Source organism: Anarrhichthys ocellatus, unplaced genomic scaffold (assembly GCF_004355925.1).
Source record: "Anarrhichthys ocellatus isolate YVR2014 unplaced genomic scaffold, GSC_Weel_1.0 scaffold72, whole genome shotgun sequence".
NCBI classification, from domain to species: domain Eukaryota; kingdom Metazoa; phylum Chordata; class Actinopteri; order Perciformes; family Anarhichadidae; genus Anarrhichthys; species Anarrhichthys ocellatus.
Genome location: NW_022280102.1, coordinates 302,971 through 316,405, shown reverse-complemented (window position 1 = coordinate 316,405; position 13,435 = coordinate 302,971). Strand labels below are relative to the sequence as shown.

The 13,435-nt window shown below is 41.6% G+C and overlaps 2 protein-coding genes across 3 annotated transcripts; both read left to right on the top strand.

Moving 5' to 3' along the window:
- The first annotated feature begins 472 nt into the window (after positions 1–472).
- srsf1a (serine and arginine rich splicing factor 1a) lies at positions 473–4,356 on the top strand. 2 transcript variants are annotated; one of them, XM_031873608.1, is made up of 4 exons: positions 473–941; positions 1,508–1,686; positions 3,649–3,821; positions 4,002–4,356. In XM_031873608.1, exons 1-4 carry the CDS (start codon positions 754–756, stop codon positions 4,191–4,193), a joined length of 732 nt encoding a protein of 243 aa, XP_031729468.1. In that variant the 5' UTR covers positions 473–753; the 3' UTR covers positions 4,194–4,356. The 2 variants fall into 2 exon arrangements, with proteins under 2 accessions (XP_031729468.1, XP_031729469.1); XM_031873609.1 differs by having other exon boundaries at positions 862–941; positions 1,328–1,686.
- Positions 4,357–6,146: 1,790 nt separating this feature from the next.
- dynll2a (dynein, light chain, LC8-type 2a) lies at positions 6,147–9,587 on the top strand. Its single transcript, XM_031873610.1, has 3 exons — positions 6,147–6,338; positions 6,879–7,035; positions 7,778–9,587. Exons 2-3 carry the CDS (start codon positions 6,904–6,906, stop codon positions 7,913–7,915), a joined length of 270 nt encoding a protein of 89 aa, XP_031729470.1. The 5' UTR covers positions 6,147–6,338; positions 6,879–6,903; the 3' UTR covers positions 7,916–9,587.
- The last annotated feature ends 3,848 nt before the right edge of the window (positions 9,588–13,435 follow it).

Genomic DNA, 13,435 nt, shown 5'->3' with positions numbered 1-13,435 from the left:
TAAACGTCACATGCATGATTATGATGCTATTGAACGGTTTCGGCTGATATGCTAATATAACATTATGCATGTAAGATTATAGGTATTTGCATTATCTTTGTAGCAACCCAGAGGGAGTTTTCTACTTCATATAAAACTTTTCTTTGTCCGGCTGATCACATAAAGTGTAATTAAGGTTAGCATCAGATTGAAAAAAAAGGTATATTGTATTGGATTTACTTCTTACCACTTATTACCAATTATTTCACAGAACAGTAGATTATCATAAGAGTTGCATGAGCCAAGTCAAAATATGTAATTAATAATTGCATGTAGGCTACATATGCAGAACAGGTAGGCTTATACTTTTCTTTCAATCTGTCTACCACCATCCTTCTATTAGTTACATGTTGTTTCGTTACTGTAAAATAAACGATTGGTGGTCGTCACTACGCCTGATCCTTTTCGCGGACTATTTCGTAAGGCGGATGTGTCCGCGCTGTCTGCGGTGTTTCCGGTATTCATGAAAGCTTCTGTAAAGGAGCGCGAGTCCTGAGGAGAAAACAGGAGTAGTGGGCGCCTCATTGAAAGTACTGTCGCCCCACTTAAATACCCTTCAGGTTGCAGAGTGAAACTGCGCTTTTGATTGCTTTCTCCTCTCTGCTCTGCACACTTGTGAGTGGCTGGAGTCTGATCTCCGTGTGGCTCCGCCGACCCTGCAGGATCTCTTGCTAACGAACCGTTAGGTTGAGTAGCGAGCTATCTTGCGCTGCGATGTCGGGTGTTGTGCGAGGCCCAGCTGGGAACAACGACTGCAGGATTTACGTGGGAAACCTCCCTCCCGACATTCGCACAAAAGACGTGGAAGACGTGTTCTACAAATACGGGACGATTCGAGATATCGACCTGAAGAACCGGAGGGGCGGGCCGCCTTTCGCCTTCATTGAGTTCGAGGACCCCAGGTAAGCTGCTGATAAGGCCAGCCCCGTTGTGTGGCTGACACACTCGTGTGCTAACGCGGGCTCAGACTATTCCCTGGACTCACTGGTACTGTACCATGTACCTGACGTGGTGTGTGCTGTCCCGGTTTCCACTGTGTTTCTAATCGAGGTCCGACGTTTGCTCACGCGCCCGAAACACTTCGCTAGTGCCCGTGTTTGCACTGCGTCCTTAACGATATGTCAATACAGTTAACAATACAACAAACACTTTGCATTGGTCCTGGCTGCTAGGTTAGTCGATGCACTCATACATTTACGCTACGCTTCATGGAGTAATATTTAACGTGGGGTACTTTTTTTTTTTTTCTTAGCGAACGAATAACAAATGACATTGTGTTTTGTCTTAGCACAAATGGAGGCAAAATGACTGTGTTGCCGTGCACGTCTGCACGGCGGATTAGCAACCGTAAACTGGACCCAGCTAACGTTAGCCGCTAGCATGGCTGACCCCGTCTAAGTATGTGTGTCAAACTTAACTGTCCGCCCTCCGTGCGTGTTGTGTTTGAACTGGACCGTCTCGTTATCAGGGACGCTGATGACGCGGTCTATGGGCGAGACGGTTACGACTATGACGGCTACCGGCTGCGCGTGGAGTTTCCTCGGAGTGGCAGGGGCTCGAGAGGCGGCTTCAGTGGGATCGGTGGAGCTCCCAGAGGAAGATACGGGCCTCCGTCCAGACGCTCCGAGTACAGGGTCATAGTGTCGGGTAAGTAGTCCTTTAAATGGCTCATATACGGAGAAGTCATTCTAGTCTATCCGCTGTCTGAACGGCAGTTTGCTGAATGCCTCTTAGTTGAACGTAGGAGTCGAAGAGTCGGCCTTGTTTGAAGTGTGAGAGGTTGGATCCCAACAAACTTTTGCTAAAAGTTGAGCTCCAGTTTGTTAGATGTGTTAAAGTCATCTGTATTAATTTGGTGCATGTATTGTTAAGCAATGGATTAGGCGTGTTGTTAATGCAGGGAGGCAGTTGTAAAGCGATGGGATATTCCCTGTGTGGTAATTGCTGTCTGTATTTATTATGCTGTCATGATACCAGAGGTGTGACTCTGATATGCTACCTGTCTGTAATATCTCGATACTGAAACGATCCCACGACTTAAACCTAGAACACCAGGAAAGGTCGACGCAAGACCACGGAGGGTGTGAAAAGTCAGGACTGATGTGTTGTACCATAATAATAATGTTCGTACATTATTATTTCCTCTTAATTTATATCAGCTATACGTTTACATCCCTCCACCCTCACATGTTACATGTCAGCCAATAATGAGTGAAATCCTTGCAGAATTGTACGCTGTTCTGTCAAGTTGCTTCTTAGCGAAATGCTCTAAATGAAGTTAAGAACCCTCATAAGCAGCGATGCAATATTCATGTCTAGGGCTTTTATTGTGAAAGGTAAGAATGGAAAGCTGTAATGCACCTCCGCTGCTGTTGACTTGGTGTGAGCAGTGATGAGTTTCCCGTGTTATTATTGAATTACCTTCATAAATAAAGGCGCAAATTGAAACCCTCGGCTACAGTACTTAATGTGCCATATTTCGCTCTGTGAGTCTACTTTGATGACAAGCTGTGAGCGTCTGGCAAGAACGTTTATATTTGTAAAAAAACAGAAGTACGCCAGCAGCAAGTGGAAGCAGAGCTCCGCTGTTGCACATTGACGATACTAATGAAATGTGATGTTGTACGGTTTAAACGATGGGTTATTGATGTATTCATCTAGTTTCAGTATACTGTGCAGCACCGACGGTACCACTGAAAATGTAAACCAACGTGTCCTCGCATTCTGTTGTGACCGTAAAGCTAAATTGATAATCTCCACAATGTCAGGCTTGTTAATATGTTTTGTAGACCAGGACAATGCACATTGATCAACATAAACAAATAACATGTACAGTAGACGAGCAACATATGCCGCATAGTTAACTCTCTCAGAGCCCTTTTTCTACAGCGATCTCGCTGAACTGCTGTTAAGATGAGCCCTCATTACACCGGCTTTGCTTTGTTACACTGAACCAAACAAATCCGGCATAATGCTGCTCCAGTTGGGATTTCAGATAGTATGGCGGCATGAAGTGTAAAGTTGTTTTTGTAACTTGGCCTTGCATGCGCCATCAATGCCCTTTATTCCGTGTCCGCACCGTTTTCATACAGAACAGCGAGGCAGAGTAACGACGCAGCATTCCGGCCTTGAACACACTTGTAAAAAGTGCTTTAGAGACACAACTCGGCTCTGGTGAAGCCGTTTCAGTGATGTTGAGAAATTGTGTCGTGTGTTGCATTGGCTGATCGGGCTTTATAGAGATCCCCAATACAGCTGTTTTAGAGGCTGATTGCACCCGTGGTAAATGCACCAGGAAGGTTCATTTTCATCTGTTGTCTTTGGCCAAACAGTGTGAAGGCAAATGGAATAAAAATGACATATTATACATCTAAATCTAAAATGTCTCGAGTTTCAACCTGTTATTAACTGCATATTAACATGTCTTCTTTCAACTACAGTTGGTCTCAATTGAATGAATTGAAATGCTGATGCGTCACTAAATCCTGCAGCTTCTGTTCGGGGGAAACAAATAAGTTGTGTAATTCTAACATGTTGAACTTTTCGCACACAAACCGAGCTGGGCAGTTCACCATGCGTCAGCTGATGTAGCTTTGGATAACGTTTCAGGACTCCCTCAGAGCGGCAGCTGGCAGGACCTGAAGGACCACATGCGTGAAGCGGGCGACGTGTGCTACGCCGACGTTTTCAGAGACGGAACCGGGGTTGTAGAGTTTGTGCGCAAAGAAGACATGACCTATGCCGTTCGAAAGCTGGACAACACCAAATTCCGCTCCCATGAGGTATGTGTACTGATTTGGTTCATTCTCATGGACAGTGTTTCTTTGCCGTGTCCAGGTGAGTACGTCAAGACATGCTACACCGTTTGAAGCACCACCTGGCCCTCATTTCCATCTATGGTTTTTCCCCACCATAGGCCGGAGTGTTGCCTTTTCAATGTCAAGTTCTCTTGTGTCCGCCAGGGAGAGACTGCTTACGTTGGTGTGAAATTAGACGGTCCCCGCAGCCCAAGTTACGGAAGATCACGCTCCCGCAGCCGTGGCAGTCGGAGCAGGAGCCGCAGTCGCAGCGCCAGCCGCAGCCGCAGCAACTCCCGAGGCCGAGGATCGCCCCACTACTCGCCTCGTCACAGCCGCTCTCGCTCCCGTTCTTAAACCTTTCTATCACCGAAGTTTTGACCCTTTTCTGATGTATACCCTCCTGTTTTACCTCCTTCTGAGTTTCTCCAGATGTCTTGCATTTCATGTCCCGATGTCCTTGTGGATGATCTTGGTATGTGGATGTACCCTCCTCCTCCTCCTCCTCCTCCTCTTTCACCCTCTCCCCCACCCTCTCCAGCTGCTTTTGTCCTTTTTGTTTTCTCCTCCTCTCTCTGTCCTCTCAGTTTTTGCAACATGAGGAATTGTGCTGTGTGGAACTTCAAAAACGTTGAGTTGTTATAAGCTGCACTCAATGTCTTTGCAAGTATTGACAATTGAGTTTTGTTTTTTCAAAACCACACAGAGCTTCTCTCATTGGATATGTGGGGTGGGCTGGTCGGACAGGGAGCCCGATGCTTAACTGTACTTTACCCTTGTGTCTTCCTCTTAGACATCTGAAGAGAAGGATTAAAGTGATTTGGAATAAAACCATTGTGGAGCACATGTCATTTGTATGGTCAGGATAGGACATCTAATTGAGGAGCAATCAGGTCGGGGCAATGGTATGCTTCATATTCCATAAATTGAACGTTTTGATAGGTTGCCATATCATGCATGTCATATTTAATACAGCCATATGTGCTGTACTTTGTTTTATATATATATATATATATATATATATATATACACACACTATTTTTAACTTGCTACTCTGGCTTGTGTCAGAATAAGCAGTCCGAGATCAAGTGTTGTGATGTAAGTGTAACATCTTTGCTGTCAAATGAAAAAAAAATCGGAATCACTTTGTTGCAAAAAACGTCCCACTTTTAACATTTAAAATGTCCTCATTGGTTAAAATGTTTTATCTTCAGGGAGCTACAGTTTTTGTGCTCGGTGGTGTTTTTTTTTTGTTTTTTTTTGTTTTGTTTTTTCTTTCTTTCTTTATCTGACATGAGTGCACAAAAATGGAAAAATTAGGCCCAAAAATTTTGACATTTTATTCTAACAGTCTGCCTCTGATTTTCTTCCTGGTATTTCAAGGTTTTGATTGGAGGAGTGGCTCAGTGGATCCCAATCCTTGGAGCTGGATGAGTGGATCGATTAGGACAGGGATAGGCAAGGATGGATGCTCGGAACGGGATCAGGTTTTCCAGGATTCAAATGAGTTTGATTTCAGAACTAATTAACAGGAGTCCCAGAGCAACATTTTTTTATTTTTCCCATTAGGCCCCCCCAATGCCTATTTAAAGTTTTTCATTGGTAATGGCTTTATTTTACAAGAAAACGAAACTGAGGACCAGGAAGTTGGATCAAAGGATGGAGTCGTAGATGCCTGGTATGAAGGAATTAAAAATTGGGGAGGTTGGGAGGGGGTTTCATGTGGGAGTAGTTTGTATGTTTGATTTTGCTTAATCTTGCTTTTTTTCTCTTAGCATTTTCAATAAAACACTTTCAAACGACAATACTTTAGTTTGTTTTTATTTGAAACCCAAATGTCGATGTATTAATCATTTGAAAGCTTCTTCCTTAACATAATAGTTACAACTTAAGCCCAGCACATTCCTTCCTCTATTCATAACCACTTCATTATCTTTAATAAGGAATTAAATGATGATATATTGGTAAACCTGAAACCAATAGAGCAGAAAATTAATTTGCATAAAAGCATCACTTTCAAATATGACACCAACGCAGTAGCAGCAGTCCACATGTTCAGTATTCACATCTCCAGTGTCTCATCTGTGACGACAGCTGATGAAAACCCCTTTTTACACACACACACACACACACACACACACAGCCAAACGATGCCTGCTCGTGGCCAAGGTCTCGTTTCCTTTTTAGCCCACACTCGGTGGTGTATACTGTGAATGATGCATTGTGGGATGAAATAAGATGCCGGCAGACAGGAGCTGGAGAAAAAACGCTTGCAACACACAGTGAGGCTGCAGCTCAGCCAATGGCAGCGTGCAGCATGCGGCAGAGGGGCGGGGAGCTGTTGGAGCGCAGCAGAGAGAGCCAACCTACCTACATGCTTATTGTGTAAATCTTTAAAAAGCAATTAGCCGCAGCATCATCTGAACCTCCACCCCCTCCACTGGCTGGGTGAAATACATATTTATTTTGGGAAATAATTGTTTTCATTCGGCTCAAGAAAAGGTGAGTTGCAGATTCCTTTTTGTGAAAAAGATAGACTTGCATGTCATGACATATTTCTGATCCGAGTTTCTCTTGTGATGTTGAGCTTCTTATTTTTTTACTGTATGGCTTACTGTATTTCGACTGGTATGATGTAGACTGCTGCCATGGATAACAGCAGGTATATATATATTTTTTTTTTGCCTGAGCACACAAGTAATCAGATACATCTTGATACTTCTGGTCTCCTGATGCACGAGCTGCTTTTATCGGAAAGTGATTTTGCCAAGTAATATAACTCCACCTGTATCAAGTTTCGCAGCCAATCTATGCAACACCCAAGTCATCGTTCCGACATAACACACGAGCGCAAGTTCCGATGATGAATCAGTGCACATGTTGAGGGGTAAAAACACGGTGTCAAACGACCGTTCTTCTGCGTATGAATGATGTTTTTTTTGCGATGATCCGGCTGGCCTAAACTGTCCCCATCATCGCCCCACGTGCGGTTATTAATTTCCAGTGCGGTGAACGGGCTCCTTTTTTTTATTTCTTCCTCAGGCAGGCATCCTCCTCCTCCTCAACCATGACTGACAGGAAAGCTGTGATCAAGAACGCAGACATGTCCGAGGACATGCAGCAGGACGCGGTGGACTGTGCCACCCAGGCCATGGAGAAGTACAACATAGAGAAGGACATAGCAGCCTACATCAAGAAGGTGAGACAGGACGGCTGCATGGACGCTTACATCACTGGCACACGAGCCGCACATTCAGAGCCCGTTTTTTATTCCCACGTCTATTTTTGTTTCAATGTGGAGACGAGGCGCTTGTGATCAGGGCCGTAGCCAGGATTTTTTTTTATCAGGAGTTCACAAGCCCCCCCCCCTTACACACACACACACACACATATATATATATCACACTCAAGTGTTTGTATTGTTCATATTTTATGTTGGTTGATATCACAACAGGAATGTCTTACACTAGAACAGGCAATCAAAAAATATATTAAAAAGTACAAAACTTGATAATGGACCTAAACCATATTTATCAAAAGCCAGTCTACATTTAAGTTTATGTTTGATGCTGTAATGCTTTTTCAAAGCCTTTTGAATATAACTATATCATGATTTTGATTTGCTTCCCCCTGGGATCAATAATTATTCTCTTATTTATTTATTCATTGGCCTAATAGTTTACCCCCAAATTCCAAGAATGAAAATGATCAACTTTTTCATAACTGAATAATAATTTCAGTCATTTTCCAATCAAAAACACCAAATCTTTGCGAGCGAACGTTGGTTCGGATAAAACGAGCCGTTTTGAAGATATCCTCAATGGTGCCTACGCCCTTGATCATGATATGTAAGCCAGATTTTGTAGATTGCAGCCATTGGTTTTTGTTTTAGATTTTTGTTTTTTTGCTTACACTAATCGTCTTCTTTTGACCTTTTTCAGGAGTTTGACAAGAAGTATAACCCCACCTGGCACTGCATCGTCGGGAGGAACTTCGGCAGCTACGTCACCCACGAGACGAAGCATTTCATTTACTTCTACTTGGGCCAAGTGGCCATCTTGCTCTTCAAGTCTGGCTGAGAAGATTCTGATGGGTGTTTGCTCCCTGAACCTAGATCGGAAAATGCACTGGTGGCTGATGTCTCCCATACACTAATAACGACATACCATAACGATGCAAACCCAGCCGTGCGCAATTGCATGGACTATACACTATTTAATATGTATGTTACAGTAAGTTTACTTTTCGACGGTTGCCATTTGATTGCAACTGAAGTAGTTTTTGTTGATGCTGTTAAATTCTAGGTTGTAAACGATTTCAACGTGGCCCTTGATTGTATAATAAAGGAAAGCTGTAGAATGTAGTGGTGCATCTGCTTTCCTTCACAAGTGGCATCGCCAGACCCTGTTGTGAGACTCCATCTGTCGGTTTAGATGGTAAAATCGTACTGCGTGCACCAGTTTAACAATTCATTATCAAGATATTAACGTGTGATCATGAAAAGAAGTTGAACAATGGGGCAAAATAGTCTTCAGATGGTGAGTTATTTCTCGGCCTTCCTTTGGTTTCCACGTAAACAAACGGCATGGGTTCAGTTTATTACTGCTATTTTACTCATTTAAAGGAATTATGTTGTCTGGACATGCAAATGCAAAACCTTTTAATCTTTTCAATTTGGATTTTAAATAACATATCCAACGGATTTCAGACAAAGATGTCACAACATCCGACAAACTTGACATTTTGGACCGAACACAAGCCAGTGCACACATTTCCAGGGGTGTTTAGTTTTCACTGTGAGGGACGATGGAGCAAAGGAAGCTCACAAACACAGACCTTAAGCCTGTAATGTCCGAGTAACAACACTGCAGACTGGTCACCAAAATCTTCCAACTCATCTACCTAGATTTTATTCTTGTAATCTGTGTTTCTGCATGTTTGGAGGATAATTAACACCATTTCTTTAACTGTCATCAAACACAAACCTAAGCTCACCTTGAAGCGGAATCATTTATTTAACTTTTGAGTATGTAGATATTGGACTGAGCTTTAGGAACATCTGCAGTCAACTCCACCGATGCTAACAACACCCGTGCGTTTCAGATGGTCGTGTCGTCACGTGTTGCTTGTGATACTTTCAAGTTGCATTTACCATCAAACATTACTTTTTTTAAATTTAATTCTTTTTTTTATGTGTACTGCCGGACAAGCAGGAAATACGACACATTTAAGAGTACTTCTTAAAGCAACTGGAAGGAGGCGCATCTCTTGTCTTGCGCACTGATTTGAGGTTTCCTTTTTGTCATGTCGGCATAATTAGTTTGACAGGGCAATGCATGTTTGGATGCTTTAAGAGGGCCGGTTGGAAGGATTCAGTCCATGGAGTTGGTTAACACCGCACATTTCTCGCTATGTGTAAAGACAATGTTTTCAGTTGCTAACTCCCATAATCCAACAATGGGTAAAAATGTGTATCTCAAGTGTTAGCTTGGATTGACATCGAGGGACGTCTTCCTAACTGTTGTCAATGTAAACTGATTTAGTATTGTTTTCCTCTGGCATGTATTTTTGCTGTGTACGTGTAGGAGCTGTTCCACTGCTGTTACATTTGCACAAAACGTGTGCCTGTCATTGCTCTCAACTGTAACCGGCTTGAGTACAGTTGCACTTCATTAGAGTTACCCAGTAGGTTGCTACAGAACCAAAATCGTATAAACTCGATAAAATAAAAAAATAATAATTGTTGACTTATTACAGAGTGAGCTTTTTTGTTGTCGTCCCTTATTCGTCCCAGATATACGCCACTTAAATGTCTCTTCAGTGAATATGAAGCTAGCACCTGCAGCTTGTTAGCTTAGCACAGAAATTGACAAACAGCTAAAGATATAAAAACAAAATGTAACTAATTAACTAGTGAGCTTAAGAGCCGCTGGTATAGCTAGATTATTTTGTAACCTTTGGGCAGACCCAGGCTAGCTTTTCCCCATTTCCAATCTTTATGCTAAGCTAGACTAACCGTTCATATTTACTGTAGAGACATGAGTGGTATCGATCTCGTCATCTTTAACATTATTTCCAAGAATGTCAAATCAGTCATTTAAAGTGAGGGTATGTATCTTTTGCTAAACAGCTTTACTTTCTACAATTATGTTATGCTAGCACCTGCTAAACTGGCGGAACAGTACCATACTAACTCAAGTGAGTTTATTTATCTTTTCAAACTGTTTCCTGTATTTCCTGATTTCTTATGATTTCAACTTTTCATTTGTCATTTCCTTTTTCCAATGTTACACTGTGTCACTTTAAGTCTACCTTAAAGCAAACATTGTCACAATTGACCATTCTCGCTTCTCCAATGTCAGATTTAGCATATTTTCTCTTTTTTTTTAAAAATATACTAACATCTTTCAAGTTTTGGACTATTGAAGGCATTACTGATAGCTGATGGTTCCTCCAATGTACAGATGATAGGTTACTCTTCTGCACTTCCAAACAGACCTTGAGACATAACCTTCCAATACAAAATGCTGCCATAATGGTTTCACTAGTTGTCCGGTTACATTTTATGCCAATTCTAAAATAAATCACTACACAATGGACAACAAAATGCCACAACAGTAATCCATAAAGTGCAATCTCAAAAAGATAAACAGATGAACACACTACGTAGGTTTCAGTATTCATGCGTGGAAGCTGCAGGGCACAGAGTATGTTTGTAGTGTTGGATTCATGTTTACTCTGAATAACTGTAGCTCAAGTGGTCTGGTGTGAAAAACAGTCCATAGCAACAAGTGTGTGAGACCTTTGCTCAGAGATGAGGAGCACAAACCACGTAACCGTGACATCAGTCGCTGTAGTGTTGTGCTGGTTACCCATACGGCTCGCAAAAACACTCGGCTGCTCACCACTCATCTGTGTGATGCACTGATGCTGCGTTCAAGTCTCTTCTTTTTTTTTTTGATTCCCACATTTCCCGTATTCTGAGTAATTTCTTAAAGGGGCACTCCACGGATTTAAATGTAATATGTTTGCTGCATACAGAGTATTGATTAACAGAAAACCCAGTTTGCCCGTCTAGTTAGTGGACAAGGAATTATGGTGCTGACCATGAACCGCAACATAAAATACTATAAAAATGTATTATAGAATCTAGAAAATCACTCCGATGGTGAGTTTTGACAGAAAACCTGCAAGTCTTTCATTGCCTAAACCAGGGGTTTGGAGTTAAATAAAAATGAAGAATGTTGGTGTTTACCAGGCAGGAAGGGTCTAACAAAAAGGGAAATGTAGCATCCAACTATATTCTACTAGACCCATAAGTAGCGAGTAGAAATCATATCTCAGCCTCTGTAGAATAAAATGATCACGTTCTATCTATATTATCTCTCTTGCAAACCCCCAACATATGGAAGTAAAATACTACATTACAGGAATAAAACTTTAAATCCAGATCATTACATGTTGGAATTATCAGCCACATTCAGACAAATCAATAATAGTTTTGCTTCTCAGTTGCATCATCCCAATCCTGGTAGAAATGCTTGTTTTGATTTATTTTCCCATACACAAACTAGTGGTGTCCAACAATGTGCCATCCAGAGCCATGTTTGAATACTACATCAGCTGATTTTACTGACAAACAAACCTCCAGTCAGGGTGAACTCTGAGAGCAGAGCTGGTGCTGTTTGGCTGGCATAAAAAATCTGTGTCGAAGTGGCTGCAGACGACAAACAGAAAACAGAAGTGGGGCCTCAGTTTCAATCCAGAGATTGTGTGTCAGGATCAGGGCTGATGTAATGGGATACATTTCAATGCGATGCAAGTAAAGGAAAAATTACGGAGTATATGTTTTCCTTCAGTACAGCATACATCATCCGAGACGTTTTATTCAGTTTCAGTGTCGCAGCAGTTGTTTTTTTATTGACTAAAATCAGCACGGGTAGAGTGTGTCATGCCTTGAGTTTGTGCTGAAGTTATCTGAAGTCTGTAAGTGGAAATCTGCAGGAACAAGAGCATGCCGGGCCAGTAGAGCTGAGGAAGCAGACAAATTAAAGGACAAGTGACTGATGAATAATTTCTAGAGACAGACTGAGGTCAAAGTGGGTGAAATGAGACACTTTGTGGAGTTAACAGGAACACTTTGCCTAAATATTAGAAACGCTTTTTGCAGTTCCCACATCTACATGGTTTTGAAGCTCAAAAAAATAAATCATTTCAACACATTAATGTCCTGGGATTCACTCCCTTTGGTGAGTGAAATAAATATGGATTCAAAGCTTTTATTCAGCCTGTTTAACAGAAATACTGAATACTTAAAAAAAAGACTAGGTGCAACATAACGTTCTTGTGTTTGTTCATTCACACTTTAAAACAGAAGTGCGTCAGAGGCTTGTCTGCTGTTACACCAAACCTTCACTGACGTGTTACACTCCTGAATATCCCCCCCCCCCACACACACACACACATACCTGCCTGCTTCTCTTTCATACTGTAGCATCTGGCTGCCTTCATCCATCTTCCCACACGGAGCTGTAATTCATGGTCAGAGCACATTCACATGTAGATCACACACACAATTGACTGGGCGAAGAAATGCCAGGTTTAACCATAAAGTTGAATCATTAGATGATAAAAATTCAGTGTATGTTTCTGGCCTCCGGCCTTGACATTTACAACTGACTGAGATTAATCAGATTGTTGATTAATAGTTCCTGATTTGGTCAGTGGAAATTGTAAATTTTCTGTTTTTTAACTGATAACTTTATTATGGTGTAAAAGCAAATCCAGCTTTTCACATACTGTTCAATTCGCATCACACTGAGACATTAATCCAAAGGTCCTTTTATTGCAATATATTTTTATCCTTGTGCTCTCAAACTCCTCTGTAGCTCCTCACATGCTCGGTCTGAAAAAAACATTTGAATAACCTGAATTGCACCAAACACACTGTTGTTTTGGCTCAGGCCAAAAATACCCTCCTGCTTTGTTTGCTCTCATTGATGTGGTGAATGCATGTGCTCTGCAGATGCCTCATAGTCTGTGAGATGACCAGTGGGCGGAACTAACACCGGCATTGCAAGGAGGCAAATGACTCAGACTCAAACATCAGGGATGTCAATAAAAAAAAAAAAAAGGTGCCACATTAATATGTTAATTGCAGCAACATGGACCACCACGATGAGATGGTGTGTAGGTTGAAGTACACGTTATTGTCAGGGGGAATCAACTTTGCACACGTCATTGCATGAAATTCCTTTTACACTCACAAACGCATCAGGAGCTATTATTTATTTTTCCGAGGACATACAGCACACATGGGGAACAATGGAGATATGACAAAGAACACTTCCTTGCTTTATCTGCCTGCATTGTCTCTGTTCAATGCTCATTTCCATTGGAAGATGCAAAATGAAGGTACAAAGTGGGAATACTGTAGAATGTGTGTAATATTCTTCACCTAACCATGACGATATGAGAAGGGCCATGGTGGTTAATGAGAAAACATGAAATCACATGATTTATATATAATATTTATCATATATAAATCACATGATTTATATATAATATTTATCATATATAAATCATGTGATTTATATATA